Source organism: Numenius arquata, chromosome 2 (assembly GCF_964106895.1).
Source record: "Numenius arquata chromosome 2, bNumArq3.hap1.1, whole genome shotgun sequence".
NCBI classification, from domain to species: Eukaryota; Metazoa; Chordata; class Aves; order Charadriiformes; family Scolopacidae; genus Numenius; species Numenius arquata.
The window spans coordinates 22,955,440-22,976,811 of record NC_133577.1 but is presented as its reverse complement, the minus strand read 5'-3'; the positions used below and the strand labels follow the sequence as shown (position 1 = coordinate 22,976,811).

Here is a 21,372-nt window from a genome sequence, read left to right as displayed (position 1 = left end):
TCCTGGGTGTATTAGTCGGTTTCAAGCAAAGCTGAAAAAGGTGTTTTAGAGATGGCAATGTTCCTTCATGTTATGCAAAAAAACCCCAGTGATTAGACGGAGAATAGGCATCTAAGTTGCTGTCAGCATTGAAGGAAATGCAGAGAGAATTGTATGAGGCTGTTCTGCTTGGCAGAACCTGGTCTGCTATTCAGTGTGCGTGTACTGATTAGCCCATGGGAGAGATGCAGGTTCGAACTGCTTGCATCCTGCGGGCATCATATGGGAAACTGGGATTATTGCATTTGTTGGGTTTTAGGAGGCAGAGGATAGATAAGCCATACAAAGCAAGTCTCATTAGTTCCAGTTTCATGTGGTGTTGTGTATATACAAGCAACTTTGGAAGCTTACTGTTACTGACTGTAAACATTTTAATACACTTTTTTTTTTTTTTTTTGTGAACAGATAAATTTGACTGGATTAATACTGAACTGAATGCGTCTGAACTGAAGGAACTGTTTTAAGATTGCTCTCCCGACAGAAGTTGTACAAAGTTGTACACTGTGGTTTCTGCTTGCACTTCTGGGACGACTGTAACTGTATTTTTTTATATTGCAGTTTATTGGCCATAAAAAGACAATGTAATAACAAAAGCAACAGTAAATTTACGCAATAGTAGCGATTCCCCTCCCACAGACTGGACATGAGTGATCAAAGGTCTTTGCAAGAAGATAAGCACAAAATTAGTAGAACTTCCTCAAAGTTCAGGGAGTCTTCAAGAAGCATGCAATCTGATGATTATTTTGCTAGAAAACTTAAAGCTTTGAATGGTAGCATGGGTCCTCCTGTTTCTTCAAATGCATCGAGCAAAACTGAAAATAATCAAACAAATGGTACACCAGCTGTGCCTAAAATGGGTGTTCGAGCAAGGGTATCTGAATGGCCTCCTAAAAAGGATTGCTCTAAAGAGCTGAGTAAAGCTGCTTGGGAAAACAGACCTCCAGCCAGTTATGAAGGTGTTGGCTCAGTACTTCCAAATGGACAAAATGACCAAAGTGATGGACAGCAAGAAGAGCTGGAATTGGAATTTACAGAGGGAAAGTATTCGATTGGAGATCTTTTTGTTCATTCCCCTCAAAGGGGGCTTCATCCCATAAGGCAAAGAAGCAACAGTGATGTGACAATAAGCGATATTGATGCTGAAGATGTGTTGGACCAGAATGCTGTTAACCCAAATACTGGAGCAGCTCTTCATAGAGAATATGGCAGTACCTCTTCAATTGATAGACAAGGCTTGTCTGGAGAAAATTTTTTTGCAATGCTAAGAGGATACCGAGTGGAAAATTTTGAACATAAACCCCTTGCTCCATTTGGATTTTCTGAGTTTTTCCACTGTGACCCTGCAGTTTCTCCAAGTCTACATGCTGCTGCGCAGATTTCCAGGGGAGAATTTGTCAGGATTTCTGGCTTGGATTATATGGATAGTGCCCTACTTATTGGTCGAGAAAGGGAGAAATCTTTTAAGAGGAGACTAAAATCAGAAGCAGTAGAAACATCTCTATTTAGAAAATTGCGAACAGTTAAAAGTGAGCATGAAACTTTCAAGTTTTCATCTGATCTGGATGATAGACTTGACAGAAATGTTCGTTCTTGGAACTGTCAGAAATGTTTTGCACATTATGATGTTCAGAGCGTTTTGTTTAACATAAATGAAGCAATGGCTACAAGAGTAAATGTAGGAAAAAGAAAAAATATAACCACTGGGGCTTCAGCTGCGTCACAAACTCAGATGCCAGCAGGCCAAACGGGAAACTGTGAATCTCCTTTGGGAAGCAAAGAGGACCTCAATTCAAAAGAGAATTTAGATGCTGATGAGGGTGATGGGAAAAGCAATGATTTAGTATTGAGTTGCCCTTACTTCAGGAACGAAACAGGTGGGGAAGGAGATAGACGAATTGCACTTTCTAGGGCAAATTCAGCATCTTTTTCTTCAGGTGAAAGTTGTTCTTTTGAGTCCTCTCTGAGTTCCCATTGCACAAATGCTGGTGTTTCAGTACTGGAAGTACCAAGAGAAAACCAGTCCATTCACAGAGAGAAAGTGAAGCGTTATATCATAGAACACATTGACCTTGGAGCATATTATTACCGCAAGTTCTTCTATGGAAAAGGTAAATTTTTCTAATGCAACTGTTCTGAGATGTTCATGCCTTAGATTTAAGCTGCTTAGTAAAAATTTTTTTTTCCTTCTTCTCTATCGAGAGACCTAAGTATTACAGAGGATCCTGAAAATTTTTACTAAAATTAAGTGTGTTATACTTGCTATCCCAGGGGGATATTCAACAACGAGTGGGTTATTTATAAAGTTATGCAATACTTGTGTAAGTTCACCAAGTGTGGGGTCATTTAAATTAGTACATAAACTAACTTCTCTGAGCCAGACTTTCTGGGTGGGCAGGAGGAAAAGACAGCATTTATGCACTGGAAATACTGATACCCAGAGTGGAAATCATTATTTCCTAAAAGGTGCCTCCAAAAGAGAAGGTTTTATTAATGAGGTTTCTGACTCCCTTCTAGATTTTGCAGTCTTCAGGTGTCTTTTGTGGTCTTTTGTACTGTATGCACATATACATACTCCTTAAACAGAGAGCTTCTGATGACATTCAGTTTTTCAGCTTAAAGAAGGTTGGTTTATGCCTTTCTCCTTGCCTTTTACCCTACTCTTTTAGGATATGTTCACACTGCAAAGTGCCAAGGTACTCTTCTCGGCAGAGTAGTTATCTTGGCTTGAATCGTTATTCAGATAAACTGTTTTCACTTTGTGATCTACTTTGGCTGTCTGTATTCCATACTGCATTGTGCAATGTGTGTGAAATCCTGTTTTTGTGGGGAAAACCCCAAAATACCTGTCTCTGTCTTTTCTTTATTAGGTATTATGGCTCAGTCTTTTTGCTGTTATAAAAAGAAAAGAAAAAAAAAATCTTCTCTCCTTAAAAGACTGTTGGTTACTGCCTGAGTCTTCCCAAAATCATACTTCCTCTGCTTTTTAACTATGTTTGAACAGCAGGAAATAAGCACTGTGCTGTACTCCTTCCTCCTGTCATCCTTTCCAAGGGACTCAAAAGAGGATGCAGTACAATGCTTGTTTTCACAATACAGTAGACACCTAGAACATATTGGCTGTAAAAACACTGTATTTAAAAGGCAAGGAAGAAAAGAATCTCTATCTGTCATGGAAGTAGAAGAATGAGACCCAGAGCTAAGGCAGTAAATTCAGTGGTTCAAAATGGCTTTTAAGCTAGGCAGGTTGTTAGGGATCAAAAAGTGTTGAGGGAGTCAGAGTGGAAGAGAATGAAGGGAAGCTTGTAACAAAAGGGTAGCATATTTTTTGAGGAGCAGAAAGAAAAAAAAGATTGGCGTAGATGGAAATGAAATGAAGATTGTTAATGGACAAAGGGAAAAAAAAAAAGACAAGGATTAAGCCAAATGAAAGAAGGCTTGTTTGTGAAATGCTTTTATCACAGATGAGTTACAAGTTCTGAAGGGCTGAACATTTTTTGTGAAGAAAAATCTTGTCAGATTATAAAAAGAAAATACAAGGAGTACTCAAAACCATTTTAAATAATATACTGTAAACAAAACTAAAGACCTTTCTGGAAAGTTGATATGAATGTAATTTTTAAGTAACTTTTGTTCTGGTATTATGTATATATGATCTCTTGACTAAGTATAAAGTATGTTTATATTAATATAGTGCTAAAAAGTTAAGAAATAGTATTTGGGAATTTTATCCCACATAGTACATAACACTAGGAAACTTGAATTGTTGTTGTTCTTGTTATTAATTGTTCTGTAGGTAAAGTTCTTCAAAAGTAAATATGATGTGATGCATTTAATATCCAGTAATAAATTGTTACTCTCTCACCTTTACAATGATGTATAAGCCATGCCCTGTTCCACATCATTATCTTTCTATAGAGCTGTAACAGAAGCATCTGTTACATGAGAGAAATCTGTATTGGATGGCTCTTATGAGTCAGAATAAACCTACTGATGGAACTAAAAACTTAATTTTCAATACCTATTATCTCAAGGGATGGAGCATGTAAGGAATCTTCAGATTACATCTAGCTAAACACAGTTCTCACCTAAGCAAAGTTCATTGTGGATAGAGGAAATAAAAAAGGCATTTTGCCTTGGACACCAAAATGTCTTGCTGCTGTGCTGATCTACCATATAAGAAAAAGTGACATTTATATGCATACTGAGTCTTACGTGATGGTCTTCCATGACAGTGAGCTCTCCTAGCTGATTGTTCATTGAATTGTAGATTTAATAGCACGGTTGAATTTAGCAAAATAATTGTGGAAAGATGAAATAAAAATTTAGCAAACAATAGTCACTTGTATATAGAGACATATGTAATGCCACTGATTTTCTTTGCCTTTAACAAGATATCTCTGAAAAAGAAACAACTTTCTGAATATTTGATTTAATTCACAGTTTTATAATTGGCACTTGTCAGCGTGCAAGTTTTATTTCTGTTTTAAGATGCATGGAAGAAACACCCTGGCATGTGTGGCACTAATTATTCCATTCCCTTTCAAGAAATGAGAGATTTGGAATTCAGTGTCGGCTTAAATGAGCTGTAGTTTTATACTGCATATTTATAAGCTTTGTAACTATTGTTAAAATCAAGTCCAACACGACTGATGTAAAATATGTTAATGTTTATTGAAAATATCTTCTCAGTTTTCCGTTAAGGTTTGAAAAAGCTAGAATATTTTATTTTATCTCATGGTTTTGTTTTATTAATGGTGTTCTTTAGTGTACTATATTTTTGTGGGATAAAAAGGGATGAGAAGGGAAAAAGCTCTGTTAATTTTTAAAAAGGGTAATTGAAATATGCTTCTATTATCATTGTTTTGTTCTTTTCCCCTTGTGCAATTATCCTCATAATACCTTGAGACTTGGCTGTTATTACCAAGCTTTTTGTTTGAGGGATGCTTGCAACGATTCCTTAATATCTTATTGTATCTACCTACTGATACGAAACTGAAAAAATATCCTAGAAGAAGTGTACAGGCTTAGCAAGCTTTTGGTATTAACTTAGTTTTATATAAGTAAGACTTTTGTATTAGAAGAAAACTTGACAATTATTCCTCAAAATGAAAAAGTGAAAAATGAGCCATATTTTGCCATCTCTCTTTAAAGAGCTAGAAAATAGCACTTATTTTCTTCTCTTCTCTCCGGTTAATACTTTTAAGTCAACAGAAATACATTTAAATGAGCGTAATGAGTTTGTACTTTGTGAGATTATTTCTTTCAAAAAGCACCTTGAATTAAAAATGTTTTCCCCAAGTCCCAGAGTATCAGTAGCCATGCTATTCTTTCATTTACTTAAGCTTCTTTAATTCCCATTCTTGAAACTGTTTTATCTATTTTATTTTTGATGTACATAAACAATGTCTTGGGTTTGTGTCTTTAATATTCTACAAGAAATAAGCAGATACCTGCCAAGCTTGCATTTTTCTGCGCAGTAAAACTGCAGCCAAGAAATCTAGTAATTATGTAATACCCTTTTCTAGATTTATATAAAAATTGAAGGCTATAGAAATCCTAACTAAGGAGTTTACCTTTTGTCAAAGCCTGAATATGCAGCTGTGGGGAGTTTTTATGTTGTTGAAAGTGTTTGGCCTGTGAATCTCTCTCTCTCTGGTCTGTAAAATCCTGTTCCATTTGATAAATTTGGCCATTAAGACTCAAAGTTTTAATTTAATACTGGGAAATCCACGAAGTATTATTTATCGATGCAGGTGGAATGCCCAGGCTGGGGAAAGGAATGTAGTTGGTGAGCATGAACAAAAAATTTAATGTCTGTGCCCCTTTGATCCAAGGTGTTCCTTCCAAAAAAAAGGGTGCTAGTAGTAATGTGCTGCTACTCATTTTCTCTCCAGTGGGAGATGGCCTGTAAACACCAACATACTTTATAGATAGATTATTATTTATTTTTTTTTTGAAAGGCTACTGGAAACTTAATTTAAACTTGATTTGACAAATAAGACTGTCGTTTATGCAGAGATAACTTTTATCTTTTTGTATCCATTCTGAGAGTATGGATGACTTCTCAGTAAGAGACATTTTGCCAAAACTTCCTTACACAGTTCTATAAATACATTGTAAAAAAAAAAAAAAGTATCAAACTAGCTCAAAAATGTTAGCAAAGTGGTTTTAATCCAGGCAATCTTAAAAGGAGAAATTAGTCGATTACTTCATTGCTATTTAAAATATAGATTTATAGCATAAATTGGATTGGAAGACATTTCTGGAGGTCATTCAGTCTAATTACCTGTTTAAAGCTGCCTTTAAAGGTAGGTTCTGAATAGGTTGCTCAGAATCTGTTCCCCTTTAGCTGTTGACCATCTCCAAGGATGGTGATTTCACAAATTCTCCTAGCAACCTGTTCCTGTGTTTGATTCCCCTCAATGAGGGGCTGCATCTTGTGATGGTTCCATCTTGTCCTTTCTCTCTGTACCTTGAAGAAGAGTCTGTCTCTCCTCTATACCACCCCATCAGCTAGTGGGATCCTGCAATTATCTCCCCCCTTAACCTGCTCTTCTCCAGGCTGCACAAGCCCATCTCCTTCAGCCTCTCCTCATCTGTTGCATGCTCCAGGCCCCTAAGTGTCTTGGACGTTGTTTGCTGGCCTTGTCCCATTCTGTCCAAAACTGGACACTACTCCTTATGTGGCCTCACAAGTGCCAAACAGAGAGACATAATGGATTCTCCTGACCTGCTGGTATGCTCTTGCTAGTGCAGCCCAGAGTGTGTTTAGCTTTCACCTTTGCAGGGGGTTCTGCTGGCTGCTGTGCAGCCTGTTGCTCACCAGGGTCCCCAATCCTTTTACACAAAGCTGCTCCTGAGGCAGTTGGTCTCCAGCCCGTGCTGTTGGATGAGCTTGCTCTGTTGCAGAATATGGGTTTATGTTGGTCTTCATGAGATTTTTGTCAGTCTGTTTTTTCAGATTGTCAAAGAGGAGAGTTTAGTTTAACACGTCAGGTTGAAAACTTCAGTGGGGTAGGAGCTGCTTCACATGCAACTCGGCTGTCCCATCTCAGCAGCAGCCTCCAGGGGAAAGGGAGAGTGGGCAGTGAAGCACAGAGAGCCTACAGCTATAGGACTCTGCCTGTGTGGATGAGTTAACCTCCTTTGACCACTTTTGTAAAATGCTTCAAGGTTTATGCATTTGAGTATGTGCCCTGTGCACGTTACTCATTTGTTAAAAGCCTGCCTGTTATTGCCCTTGGTCTGTTGCACCCAACTACAGGCCTAACCTCCAATACAGGAACTGTTCTACTTGAGCTTGGTCACGTACAGGAATTTGCTGAGGATGCATTCCATTCATTCATTTAGATAATTTAAAAAAATATTGAACAGTAACAGCTCCACTATCAACTTTTGATAAACCTTTCAGTAACTACTGGAATTTGTAATTACTGATCACAGTCCTTTGAGGCCAGCTGTCCAGCCAGTTTATGTCCACCTTGTAATTTGCATGTCCAAATCATGTCTTTTCAGTTTAGCTACATGCATGGAGACTGAAAAGCATTGCTAAAATACAAGTAGGTGACATTCATTGCTCCTTCCTCATCCATAAAGCCAGGCATCTCATTGTAGAAAGCAACCGGGTTGGTCATGCATGATTTACATTTGGTAAATCTATGCACGCTGTTTCTAAGCATCTTTTTGTCCTTCATGTGCCTGGAAATGTCTTCCATAGAATTTGTTCCTTAATCTCCCTGGGAACTAAGGCTTATGGTGACTAGTCTTTCTTGCCCTTTTTAAAGATGGGTGTAGCCACTCACTATGACCTTTCAAAGGTGATAAAGACTGGCCTTACAGTAGTTCCCTCAGCATGTATCCTGCTTGGTCCCATGAACTTGAGTGTGCCTAGTCTGCTTAAATAGTCTCTGTCAGTAGCACTTTGCTCTCCCAGACTGAGCCAGGTGGCTTAAGGATGAATTTAACCATCAAAGACGGAAGAGTTACTAGCCTCAGTTTTCACTTAAAACTAAGTTGCTGCTTTGAATGTAAAGCTTTAAATAAGAATAAATTGAATGGAATGAAGGAAGCTACATAGCACCGTATTTGTTTGAAGGCTGCTAGAAGAAGACTTTATGTAGATACAGTTTCTCCAAAGTAGTTTCTTACAGCATCAAGCAAAACTATTAATTTCATAGTAACAAAAAAAGCAAAAAATTATTATTTCATAGTAGCAGCAGTTGCAGTAATTTGAGTTACGTGGTATCAGTGACCATTCTGCTCGTCAAAATTTGCATTTTGAAATTTATGTACTTACTGTGTAGTTTGGAAGATCAGTGTATTTACAGATCTTATAGCTCAATTAAAAATAATACTTTTTTCTTGCTGCAGAAACTTTTAATGAGATTTGATGAATATTTTCTAGGAGACTCATAATTCATTATTCTCTCCTCTCTTCATTCACTCTTGTGCAAAAGAACATCAGAACTACTTTGGAATAGATGAAAACCTTGGACCTGTAGCAGTCAGCATCCGGAGGGAGAAGGTTGAAGATGCTAAGGAGAAAGAGGGATCTCAGTTTAACTATCGTATAGTTTTCAGGACAAGTGAGGTAAGGTTATTTCAGTAATTCTGCAAAGGAATGGAAAAGTTAATATAGAGTTTAGGATACTAGTTGTTTGTGTGTGGATATGTTGCTAACTTTGAAAGTAAATCTGTTAATGGGAAAGGGATGTTTCTTGTACCATTAGTACCATTAGTCCTCTTCTGTGCTGCAAAAAATTTTTCTCTTTTTGAGTGGGCACCCAAAGGGAGGTAAGTTGGCTGAAGGGAACTGCAAAGGGCAAGCAAGGGAACAGATGATAAGAACAAAGCGGAAGATAAGTTTGGATCAAGCTGCTTGATGTTAAATTTCTAATGATAGAAATAAAAGATTAAGAAATGTAGGGGGGGAAAGGGAGTGGAAAAATATGAAAGCCGTTTGTGTTTTGTTTCAAAATAGTTTCTTATTGGCTTTTTTTCCGAGAGATGTTTTTATATACTTCTACATTCATGATTTGTGGAAGGAATATTAATATGTTGATAAAAATAATTGCCTTATTTGAAAAAATAGCTCACTTGAGATCATTGTGGAAGGGCACATCTCAACTTCTATTTCAAGCTAATTAGTATCTGTTGCAAACTAATTTCTTCTTTATCACAACAACTAGCTTTCATTTGTATGAAAATACACAATGTTATTGTTGTAGCAAGCAACTATAAATTTTCATAATCCAAGGACTATTGCTTTTTTGTTGTGATTAGGACATAGAGAGACGTGTTAGCTAGACCTCCTGATATCTCTGGGCTCATGTACTTGTACAAACAGATACAGAAACAGATATATATAAATTATTTTTTTTTAGGCTAGGTTTTTCTTTTATTGCCAAAAAGGAGTATCTCTGTATGTGTGGAGAGGTGATTCCGCTGAGTCGCTTCTAAGAAATTACTCTCTTTTTGCCAAATCTGATGAAGGTAAAGCAGCATGGTTTCAAAAATAGGTGGATGGGTTAAATGAAGGTGGCATTAGCTGTGGTTTACCTCGCCTTTCCAGACTCACATTCAACTATCATGTCTGCTAGGGTAGTATGGCATCAAAATTAACAATTTTTAGTTTTTCTGTTAATAAGATCATCAATGCATTTCTTTGAACAAAAAATGTATTTGTCACTGAGACAATAAGAGCCTGTGTCCTCTTTAAAAAGTTATTTAGTAATCTTTTCACTGATCAAAAAAAATTAAAAATAGGGATCTTATTCTTCCCATTGTTTCTTCCATGCTTTTGCCAAAACCTGAAGTTTATATCTTTAAAAGTCATTGTAGTATTACAACTAAAAAATGTTTTGTTTGTTTCACCTTTACTGCAGCTTACTACACTTAGAGGAGCAATTTTAGAAGATGCTATACCATCCACTGCTCGGCATGGCACAGCAAGAGGTCTGCCTCTCAAAGAGGTACTAGAGTATGTAATACCAGAGCTGAGCATTCAGTGCCTGAGGCAGGCTTCCAACTCACCCAAAGTACCTGAACAGCTGCTTAAACTGGATGAACAAGGGGTATGTAGCATATGACTTTTCTTTAAAGACTATTCATTTAAATAAAAAAAAAATCTTAAAATATTTTGCAGGCAGTGTTAATAAACATGGATCTGTAATGCACACCACTCACTCTCTTGGTTTTGGAGATACTTGTGTATTTTCATTGACAAAATGAGGTTTGCTTTTCTAAGCAAATTATTTTTAAAATGCATTGCAGCTTAGGAAAAAAAAAGTATTGGTCTGTGGAGATTCTCTTTAGATGACTGAGTGAGAGAAAGATTATATCTAAACTTCTAACAATGGTAAGAAGTGATTTTCACAATCTGTATTTATACTTTAATGTGTAGAAGTGCTGAATGCAAATGAAAATACATCTAACATTTTATTTATATTGTGTGTAGATAAGGATGCAAAAGAATATAAAGTATTAAGCTAATCTGAAATTTTGGGTTGGTTTTTAAAATAAAATTTTATGATTAACTTGCATTAGAATAGAATGCTTCTGGGTTCAAACAACTGAAACTGTGATTGAGACTAATGAATTAACTGCATGGCAATGAAATATTCATATGGCTTAAATTTGGAGAGAAAATGGTGAAGCTTATTGGGTTCAATAAAGTGAATCTGCTTCATTCAAATCTAGTGATTAAATTTATAGCTTCTGAATATTCTGTGAAGGACAGGCTTGTGACGGCTTTTAAATCAATTTTTAAAACCATGTTTTTAAAAAATGTTCATTTAAAGCGAAGATTGCACTTTCTAGGCCAGAGTCGGTATCTGTCTGTAAAGTTGAATCAGCTGATGGATCCAGTTGATCATGATGATGGTATAATTAATTTTTTAATGCTAATTCAGTTTTGAATAACATCTGACGTTGGTGGTGTCTATTGGAATTCTTCTGTCTTCTCTTGTGGCTGTAACAATTGCTCAAAACCAAGTAAATGTAGACAGAGGAAGACAATTGTGGTTTTGGGTGGATTGTTAAGCTGGTTGTGTATGTATATTTTACTGCTTTTCTTCACTGTAGTCTTTGAGGAGGACTTTTAATTGAAAACTCATTTTATGTAATGTCCTTATTTTTTCCTGTGTTTGTCAGTTCTTCTGGTAAAACAGTAAAGGGAAATCAGAAGCACTCTGTTCTGAATCTAGGAGTTCCTGGTGTACTGTTGCTTTCTTTCCTGTTTGAGCTCCAGAGTGAGTTTAGGTTAATCTAATAAATAATATTCACTGCTCAGAGGGGCAGTATGTTCTAGGCAGTATAGAGTACTATTTTATTTGACCTGACCTGAATATTTCCCAAACTCACTGTAAGTATTTTCCACAAGTTGGAAATGGAGATTGTCCATTGAACTGGCCAAAGTATTTCTTTAATAATCAACATCTAATTTTGAGAAACAGCAGTACATAGCACTTCTGTTTGTTTTGGGTGATCAATTTTGAAAATTCAGTCCTGTTGTGAAATGGGCTGTCGCTAGGCAAAATGTAATATTAATGTATCTTATGTGCTGCTTATTATGAGATAATTACTTGAACATAGAAAGCTGTGCGTAGAACTGGCATGAGATCCATTAATCCTCTTATATACTTGATGTTTTCAGTTTATTAATCAAGCAAATATAAAAAGAGTTATGCTTGGCAACTGAAGGTGATAGTGGCTGAAGTGTCATGAATTTAAAAATATGAATCATGATCTAGAGGATTAATACTGTCACGAGAATAATATCCTTTTTCTGTAATGATGCATTAAATGTTTGCATAGTTCCTCAGCAGATTGAAGACTGTTATGGTGTTTTGATTTCATTTTCTACCGTTTTCATACTTTTCAGTGAAATCTAGTATTGGATTATGGAGGAAAATTGTGGCTAAAACTGTCTCTGAAATCATAGTAGAAAGTAGGTGCAAACTGGATATACTGAAGTAGCTAAACAGGTTTAGAAATTATTTTCTGGTGTCACATTATTAAATTGTTCTTAGCATTACATTAAATGTAAAATTTCTAATTTAGAAATAGTGGAATCAGAACCATGTCTGCAATTACTTACTTTAAAAGACTTGAATAAGCATGCACTACCATTTCAAGACTGGCAAACTGTGTCAGTTTTAAATATTCTGATACTCATGCCAGTTAAATGTGCCACATAAGAAGAGCCTGCCAAAGCTTTAGTTACTTCTTTCTTAGGCATTGACGTTCTACAAGTATGTCAGTTTCTGTTTCTGCACAGTCCCCATGATCTTGACATGAGAGTTCTTTGGCTTAAGTCTTCTAATTTCATAGTCTTTAATGTTCCTAGCACATGGGTAGGAGGTCCAGATTACTGCAAATGAGCTTGCAGGTGCTGCCTTGTTTAGGAGTAGTGGTGTTTGTAGAATCAAATTTGTGCTTAATTGCCTAGTGTTTACAGCACTTGTCCATGAAGTGAAACCCTAGGATTAATTCCTTCCTTGGGGTGGGGAGTTTCAGATCCTCTTCTTTAGTGTCTCCTAGGACAGTGTTTAAACCATGAGATGGTAGGTTATTTTGGAAGACAGAGGTACACTTCACTCCTGTTTGGAATTATATTGATATTAATGAACAAACTCAGGAATGACTGGCTTCCTCAGAAAGACTGAAGTAGTATGACTGCATATTTCTAGACTGAATATTTTCCCCAGGTGCTTCTTTACTGTTAGTTGCTGCCCCAATTGTTGGTGGCTCAGTTAGCCTTTGACTTCTCCACTCCTCAATTCTAATGTGAACTCAAGGAAATTAAATTAAATTCCCTGTGGCTTAAGCTAAACTATTTGACACAGAGCTGGGATAGAGGTGGCAGTGTGCTCACAATCATTTTAAGTCTCTGCTGGGAAGTGTCAAATAACAGCATTGCTTCCTGTAATATGATGTTTATATGACCAGTTCTCTTCCAATTTCCTTCATGAAATGTTCAGGCTAGCTTTCCACTGAATAAAATAGTCACCAGTGTGCAATCTGGAACGTTTTGTTAAATACCTAACTCTCTTCCAAGCAGTGTTTCAAAATGGGGCTCAAACAAGGAAGCTCTGTGGATGGATAGCATCTAATGCCAGTCAAAAGGACAAGAGCCAGCTGGTATCTTAACCCTGCCCAGCTCCGGAGTTCACCAGTCTGACTCAGGCAGCTCCTGCAGTGCATCCATAACCCAGAATCTCCTTTTCTTTCAGATGGTCATCCCTCCCATTCCACATCAAACTTTGGCACAGCTCCTAGTTCTTCTGTGTTCTGTGCTGCCCAGGTGAAACTTTACTGCAGCGCCATTCTTCATTTCTCTCCTTACTAAGCCTGTTCTTTGTTCCTAACTGCTCCCTGGTCAGTAGCCTCCTGCCAGAGTATGTTCCACAAGGGCTCACCCCGTACACACAGCAGTTATCAAAGGGAGAGGATGGACTGGGGCTCAGCAGAGAGGCAGAGGGGCTGCCATTATACATTATTCATTCCTGCTGTGCTGCAGGTTTTCTACACCAGTAGTTCAAATTCTTTAATGTGCATTGCCATGAATGTAGATCTGCTGAAATCATGGAGTTAGGGCCTGTTTGTACTTCTTAAAATGAGAAGAAATTGTCCCACTCATAGGCTTAACTTCATAGCAAAGAACTCCAAGCCTAATTGATGTTATGAAGTGTTTTGCTATTGATTTCAATAATTTGGCATTTCCCTCTTGCTTCATTTTAATACATTAACCTTTGGGGCATGAGATTCTTCATGTCAATGATTCTATCTATGGCCTTTAAAAATCTTCATTAACTTGTCCATCATAGGGATTTTTTTGTGTGTTGGTTGTGCATGATGGTAAATAGTTAAACCAAGAATGCTGTCAAGTTAAATCTTGAATTGCATGGGAGACAAAGAATGAATACTAGCTTAAAAAAGCAGTAGTATCATGAAAACACAGAAGACCAGGTTAGTAAAAGCATAGTGAAAGCTTTTATTTCTCCAGGGGTGATGGGGATTTGGATAGTGGGGCCTTTTTTCGGTTTGTTGTTTTGTTTGGTTTGTGTTTTTTTTTAAATAACTTGGCAACCGCCTCTCATACAGCTCTTTACTTACAATGGGGAAATGCAGCTTTTATTGAAGAGGGAAGGTTAAGGATTATTTGAAGTTTGGAGTGATATTTTTGACACTTTCTTCTTTCATGTATGTATGTTTTCTTGAACCAACCTTTTACTATTCTCATCTTGTAGCTTTTCCTCAAAATTGCTGCGGTAAAACAGCAGTGCAGTAGCATGTCTGGATTTGAGTTTCACAATATACTTAATATGGCAGACCATGTGTTGCATATGACTAAGGTGAAGCAGACTCTTCACCTTTGCTCTAATAGGAATATATACAGTCTCTGCGTAACACACATTAGACACTTATCCTGAAGTTTGATTAAGAGAAGTCTACAGCTGGAGAGTTGATTTGAGTTGTGAATATAGATAAATGTCTTAAGGGAATATGGTGTGACTGATGGTCTCTGTCAGTTTGAAGCTCTAAAATTTGTCAGCTAAGAATAATAGGACTAATCCATTCACATGGAGGTTTCCTGTTTGTCATCTTAAGTGTGAATAAAAGCTAAGAAAGGAAGATAATACTCTGCTCAAGAAGTAATCATCTCTTTTTATACCTAACTTTTTATAGTTTTTATACTTATTTTTTTATAAAAGTAATTTATCTCTTTTTAATGTTCTAGAATTGAGACTCTAGTTTGTTTAACAAAACTATTTAACTGCAATCTGTTTTCTAGCTTGAAGTATACTTCTGAAAATTCCAATACTATAACATGCAGTAGAGTATGCTTTTATAGATAACTATGTCAAAAGTCTTTGTGTACCGCTTTTATCTGTGTTTAGATAGTGACAATCCTGCATTCCTGTTTTCTTTCAAGGTGGTAGTTGGAGTTCTGGTGGTGGGTTTTTTTTGTTTGTTTGTTTTTTTTAATTTCTATGGTGACCTAATTTCCCAAATCACAACAATTATTTTTTCAGTTTCATATAACTTCTTCCAGGTGTTATAATGCTGTTAATATTTTAATTAATAATATTTCTTCTAGTATTGACTTTCCTTTGCTTTTGTAAATTTTGTAATTTTTCCTTTCCTTTTTTTTTTTTAATTATTATTTCAGCTGAGTTTTCAACACAAGATTGGTATCCTTTACTGCAAAGCAGGCCAAAGCACAGAGGAAGAAATGTATAACAATGAGATGGCAGGACCAGCTTTTGAAGAGTTCCTTGATCTGCTGGGCCAGAGAGTGCGGCTCAAAGGATTTAGTAAATACAGGGCTCAGCTAGATAATAAAAGTAAGTCATGTTTCCAACCTGTGGTAGAAACTATAATTATCCAGTTGATCTTCTGCAAATCCTGTTTTGTCTTTTTATGATTTTAACTTTGGGTTTTGATTAGTAAGACTATATGGTAAATGAGGAAGACGAAGCATATTTTAAGAGCACGTGTCACACCTTGTCTGAAAGGTTATTTACTTTTTTGTGGCATTAGCAGAACTGAAAATCAAAACAACTTAGTTAATTTGTTTGCACTTAATTAAAATCATACTATGAGAGTGATATTTTTTTATATATTTTAGGATTTCCTAGCTACACTTTATCATCTTATCCTTAAAAAGGCAAAAAAAAAAAAAAATTACATATTTCAAAATATGGAGTCATGACAAGGGACCATTTTCATTATTTCAACTAACCTTTTTTGCTTCTTTTTAAACAATATATATATTGGTGTTTATATTTGAGGAACAATCAAGTTTTCTCAGTTTTCTAGTTTCTCACACATGCACAGTAAGCATGTTATCAATTGGCAGTTGATAAACTTTCATCTACCTGACCACTGCATTATTACTGCCATTTCCTCAGGTCTTTCAGTTTCCTTAAGTGCAATAGTATAATTTAATTTTACAAATTTGCTGGGTTTCGTAGCGAAAACAGGAACTGAAATATTGCTGTTAAAAAAGTCAATGATATGATAACACACTTATTAGCACTGCTTTTTACTCTCCTTAAATTTAACTGAACTCATTCTTAGTTTAATACAGTTTTAACAGGATTTTGACAACTGATCACTATGAGCTGTGATCTAAGGATATCTAGGTATTTATCTACTTTATTATAACGTACTATTTTTATAGATATAAGGACTTAGATATAAGGAAGAATTTTTTTACTATGAGGGTGATCATACACTGGAACAGGTTGCCCAGAGAAGTTTTAGATGCCCCATCCTTGGAAACATTCAAGTTCAGGTTGAACAGGGCTCTGAGCAACTTGATCTAGTGGAAGACGTCCCTAGTCATTGCAGGAGTGTTGGACTATTGCATGCTATTTCAGTACAGAATAATCATAGAATCATAGAATTGTTAGAGTTGGAAGGGACCTTAATTTTTCAAATTAATGTGTAGACATATTTATTAACATGCTGCGGATGTCAGACTTCTGGGATTAATTGATAAATAGGGATGAAAAAATCAAAAGAGTAAGGCATGTTTTGGTATTGCTGCTTTTTTTTTCCCTGATAAGAGCATGACTGAATATTACCTAGTAATTTTTACATATGAAAATATGTGCTGGTCTGTCAAGAAAATTCAGTTTCTATATTTGCCGTGCTTCAGTATGAATGCACATTGCTGATTGGCAATGTGTATGCATCATTCAGTAACATAATTTTAATGTTTTGCTAATGCTGTGTACCAGTAAAGATATTGGCCTGTCATAATATGTTCTCATGATTTGCAACAAACAGAGTGGAATTAAGAGAGTTCACAAAGATAGAGTCTTCAATTTTATATTAAATGTAAAATAGTGACTTAATTAGCATCTTGTGTTATACTTGTTTTTTAATACAATGGCGCAACAAGTATTAATGCATGCCGCATTTATAATTGGATAATACATTGATCTGCCTGTAGGTTCAGAATAGTGTAATAATTTCAACACTAGTAGCTACATTTTTGGTAGTGTAATGTTTCAGTAATATTTCTTGCCCAGTTTTTGTAGGGTTCACTTTTATTAAGTTTTTCTATTCTCAAATGTTTGACTAACTGTGGGTATTTTTCTTTTTAAAAAATCGTTATTTTTTAATTTAGTCTCTTTATTTAATATTTTAGTAAGTAATTAATTGGTCCATTTCTTATGGAATATAGAATATAAAATGTTGTGGTGGGTTGACCTGCCTGGCAGGTAAGCCCCTACCCACTTGCTTGCTCACTCACCACCCACAGCAGGATGTGGGAGAAAATCAGGAGAGCAAAAGTAAGAAAAACTTGAGTCAAGATTAAAACAGTTCAATAAGTGAAGGAAAGAGTGGAAAAAACCAACCACCCTCCTTCCCCTCCCTGCCAAAAAAAGAACCCAACAAAAGCCATTGAAATACCAACCCAAGGCCACAACAACCAACCAACCAACCAAAAAAACCCCTACAAAAACAAGTGATGCAAAGGCAGTCACTCACCACCTTCCATCCGCTACCATGGAAAAACTGCCCCCGATCCAGTTTTACTGTAGAGCGTGACTATCGCTTTGGTCAATTGGAGTCAGCTGTCCTGGTGCATCCCCTCCGAAACTCTTGCCCACCCCTAGCGTACTCCCTGCAGTGGGGTGGGGGAGAGTGTGAGAAACAGAGCCAGTCCTGATGCTGTGCAAGCACTGTTCAGCAACAGCTAAAAGATTGGTGTGTTATCAACACTGTTTTGATCACATATAGAAAACACAGCACAATATGGGCTGCTATGAAGAAAATTAACTCTGTCCAAGCCAGATCGAGGGCAAACGTGAAGAATGTGTGAAATACGTTAACTACAAACTCTTTTCTGCCCTTCTTTAGTGCATTTTTAATGGCATGCAATTCTAAATCCCAAGATCAAGAAATAAGAAACTTAGAGGAAACTTTACCAATTCAACACGATATAATCTGTTCAGTATGTGTTTTAAAACATATCAATCTACTAGAAATGGAGAATTAAGTTATTATTATTGGAATGTTAATATTCTCATTTGTAATGTTCAGACTTTAATTATGGATTATACTATGGATAAATTGGATTATGTTTGTATTTAATTTCCTTACTACCCATAAAGAGAAAAATGAATGTGAAAGAAATTGAGAAAATGTTGCAATTTTATATCTATAGAGGAATAGTATTGTTTTGCTTTCATTTGGTAAAAGATGCTTTTCTGCAAAAAAGCAGAAATCTTTCATAACTAAAACAAAGGTTTAGCCAATTTTTCCCAAACTTTGTGAAATAAAACTAATGCTCAGAGAGGAATGAAGTGCAAAAACGTCAGCCCAGATACAATTTTTTTTGCACTAAAATTGTCAGCAGAGTAATGTTTGTAGTAGTAACCGTTATGTAAATTTAATCACAGTGGGCTTTAGTAGGTGTTCAGTAAAGCATCTGTTGAGTTAGAAGATTTCAGCTTGCTTAGTGTAAGGAACTAAATTTCAGAAGAAAAACTTGCTAGCTCATTTCCCAAGTCAAGGTGTTTAACTTGTTTAGCAAAAGTATTTAGCTAAATAGGATGTTGTATTGGGAAAGTATTGATTTAAGGGTAAGGAATCTGCCTTTCTGTGATAAGTATTTAAAGGGGCTATTTTGTGCAATGTCTGCTCAAGATAATTTGACTCTATTTAATATGTAATTGCAAAAGTAGTCAGGGAATAAGGTTACTGAGATCAGTGTAGTTTAGGCAGATATATGGATTTCATAATGTAATTTATTTTCTCCTTCTATCTCTTCAAAACTGTCTTTCTAAAATGCCATGGAAATGTTATAATGGAATTGTATTTTCAACAAAGATTTTAAAAGAGAGGAGCACAATAATGTTTGCTTTTTTAGCAAGTAACTTCAGAGGACTTTATGCTCCCTATTTTGTATGTAACTGTAATTTACATCAATATTAATAAATGAAGTTAATTTTATTATTGTACAAACATAACTGAAGCAGCCAGTTGTAATATGAATGTGTTCAAAATTATACACACATATAAATATTTAAAGATTTAGGGCATCAGTATGGTTACTGTTGAATTTTACACTTAAGTGTAAAATGTTTATAGAGACTTTTAACCAGAGAATGAACATGGACAATCAATTTCTTTTTGGAATACAGTTACTATTTAAAATAAAACCAAACCCCAAAACCTTAAACAGTGTATGGAAGAAAGTGCTGGAGAGTGTTTGTTGGTGTAGATAACATAAAATTATATTTAAAAAATGAGTAGACATGGAAAAAGAGAAGAAAAATTGATAGTAGTCTTGACTCAATAGGGTGCTTTAAAGTTAATTGTACTTACTTAAATAATCCATATATATTAAAGAATAAAAAGGATTAATTTATTACTACAGAGTAAAACTCTAATTATCTGCAAAATTCTGAAATGCTAAATCTAACCAATAAAATTATTTGACATTATACTACAATCTATTGTGTACATATTTTATGTTTTAAAAATGTCTGAGCTGCATTATGTATGTTATTGTCATATTTGAAGTATCATTGTCAGTTAATTTTTGGTAAAGTATGAGATTAGTCAATTGTTCTTATTAATGGTTTAAATAATGAAAGTATATATTATGTAAAAGTGTACTCAAGTATCTTAAGTGTTTGGGGTTTTTTCATGAAATGCCAATATATTTAAAATTAGATCATTTAGGCCTTTTAGCAAACTCTTTGGGTAATTTCTTGCAGGACCTTTCTATGTCATTATATGAGAATGAAGAGTAGATCTTTAGCTGATGCAAACTGGTTTTGTTCTACTGAAAAAAACTTTTAAATTGCCTTAATAGATTCAAAGCATAGCATGCAAGGAGTGGTGTCCTAAAGAGTAGTATGAATGTTCTGTTTTACTGACCTTCTTGCAATTAAATTCATTTTCAGCTGATTCAACAGGAACTCATTCTCTCTATACTACCTATAAAGATTATGAGTTAATGTTTCATGTGTCAACAATGCTTCCATACATGCCCAGTAACAGGCAACAGGTACGTTTTTAACTTTTCGTTGTAATTTTATGTTATAAATGTTTGACACTGAGGGTTTTTTTTTAAAGTAATGCCGATTTAAAACTTAATTGTTTTATATGAAGTATGACTCAAGTGTATTTTTTTTTTTTGAAATGTCATAAGGCATTAGAAATCTCATAGGATAAGTTCCTGAATTATATAGTATAAAAATCCTATCTCACTCATTTCTTGATATTATTAAAAGGTAATGTTGCCTGTGGTGAATGAGTTATTTTAAGTTTGAACTGAATTTACATCTTATGTATGTTTTAAGCATTGAGTAAAATGAAACTTGAAAATAGTCTTATGGTTAAAGTGTGCATGTAATAAGATTTTAAAAATGATTCTACTTAATCCTTATATTACAGATATTGAAATGTTTATTCATGTGTCAGATTAGTAATAAATGCTCAACTGTGTCCTTCAAGGTGTCTGCTTATGAAGACAGAAAACTGCAATGCACTTATTTTATTTCTGGAGAATTCCCTTTGCTTATGTAATAATTCAGAATATCTTTAAAGCATTAAGGATGGCTAAAAACAGCACAGCATCCAAATTGTGTGATGCACCAGTAAGGTTACTCTGTCATGCCTGGCTTGAGTATTTCTTGCGACTGAATTAAAAAGTACAAGTGCAGTTGGTATAATGTATCAACATTAACATTTAAAAAAAACTAGTTGTAGAATTGCTCATAGGTCAGACTGATAATAGTTCATAACTGTCTGTGCTACTACTCTGCATTTTCCTAGGTCTGCAGAAAGAAGTGTTGGATTTATTTAGTTAGTTTTAAAATATCTCTCATTGCCATGCAAGATGTGAAGATTTCAGTCATTTTGGAGGGCTTTCATGAAATAAAGATGCTACCTCACTTTCTTTTTGAACAGCACACAAAAGATGGTTACTGATTCTTAAACCATATGCGAGTTGTATCTTTCATGTCTACTCTATCAATAGGTCTTGTGGGAAGAAAAAGAGATGTGTCAAGGCAGCAAGAAAAAGATAAAAGAAAATGATTAAAATTCTTGAGAAAGGATAAATGAAAATTGAAATAGGAGAAAATATATCATGTATTTTTGTATTTTAAATAATGTTCTGAACTGTTTGAAGAACTGTTTCAAGTGAACAGTTAAGACAACTGCAAATTTTGCTCCATTACACTTAGGATTTAGATGTGGTTTAAAGAAACTAAATTAGGAATCAAAAGAGAAAATCTTCACCATATGAATAATATGAATGTTTAGATGACTCACATCTTAAAATGTGTAGCTTTCAGAAGA

The 21,372-nt window shown here is 35.3% G+C and overlaps 1 protein-coding gene across 3 annotated transcripts in view; it reads left to right on the top strand.

Moving 5' to 3' along the window:
* The first annotated feature begins 626 nt into the window (after positions 1-626).
* The window catches only part of SIPA1L2 (signal induced proliferation associated 1 like 2), an 83,972-nt gene continuing 63,226 nt past the window's right edge, over positions 627-21,372 (top strand). For all 3 annotated transcript variants that reach the window (XM_074163477.1, XM_074163470.1, XM_074163462.1), the window contains exons 1-5: positions 627-2,147; positions 8,496-8,629; positions 9,924-10,112; positions 15,212-15,386; positions 19,971-20,074. In XM_074163477.1, coding sequence (XP_074019578.1) covers positions 683-2,147; positions 8,496-8,629; positions 9,924-10,112; positions 15,212-15,386; positions 19,971-20,074 — 2,067 coding nt within the window. In that variant the 5' untranslated portion in view covers positions 627-682. The remainder of the gene's footprint in view (positions 2,148-8,495; positions 8,630-9,923; positions 10,113-15,211; positions 15,387-19,970; positions 20,075-21,372) is intronic.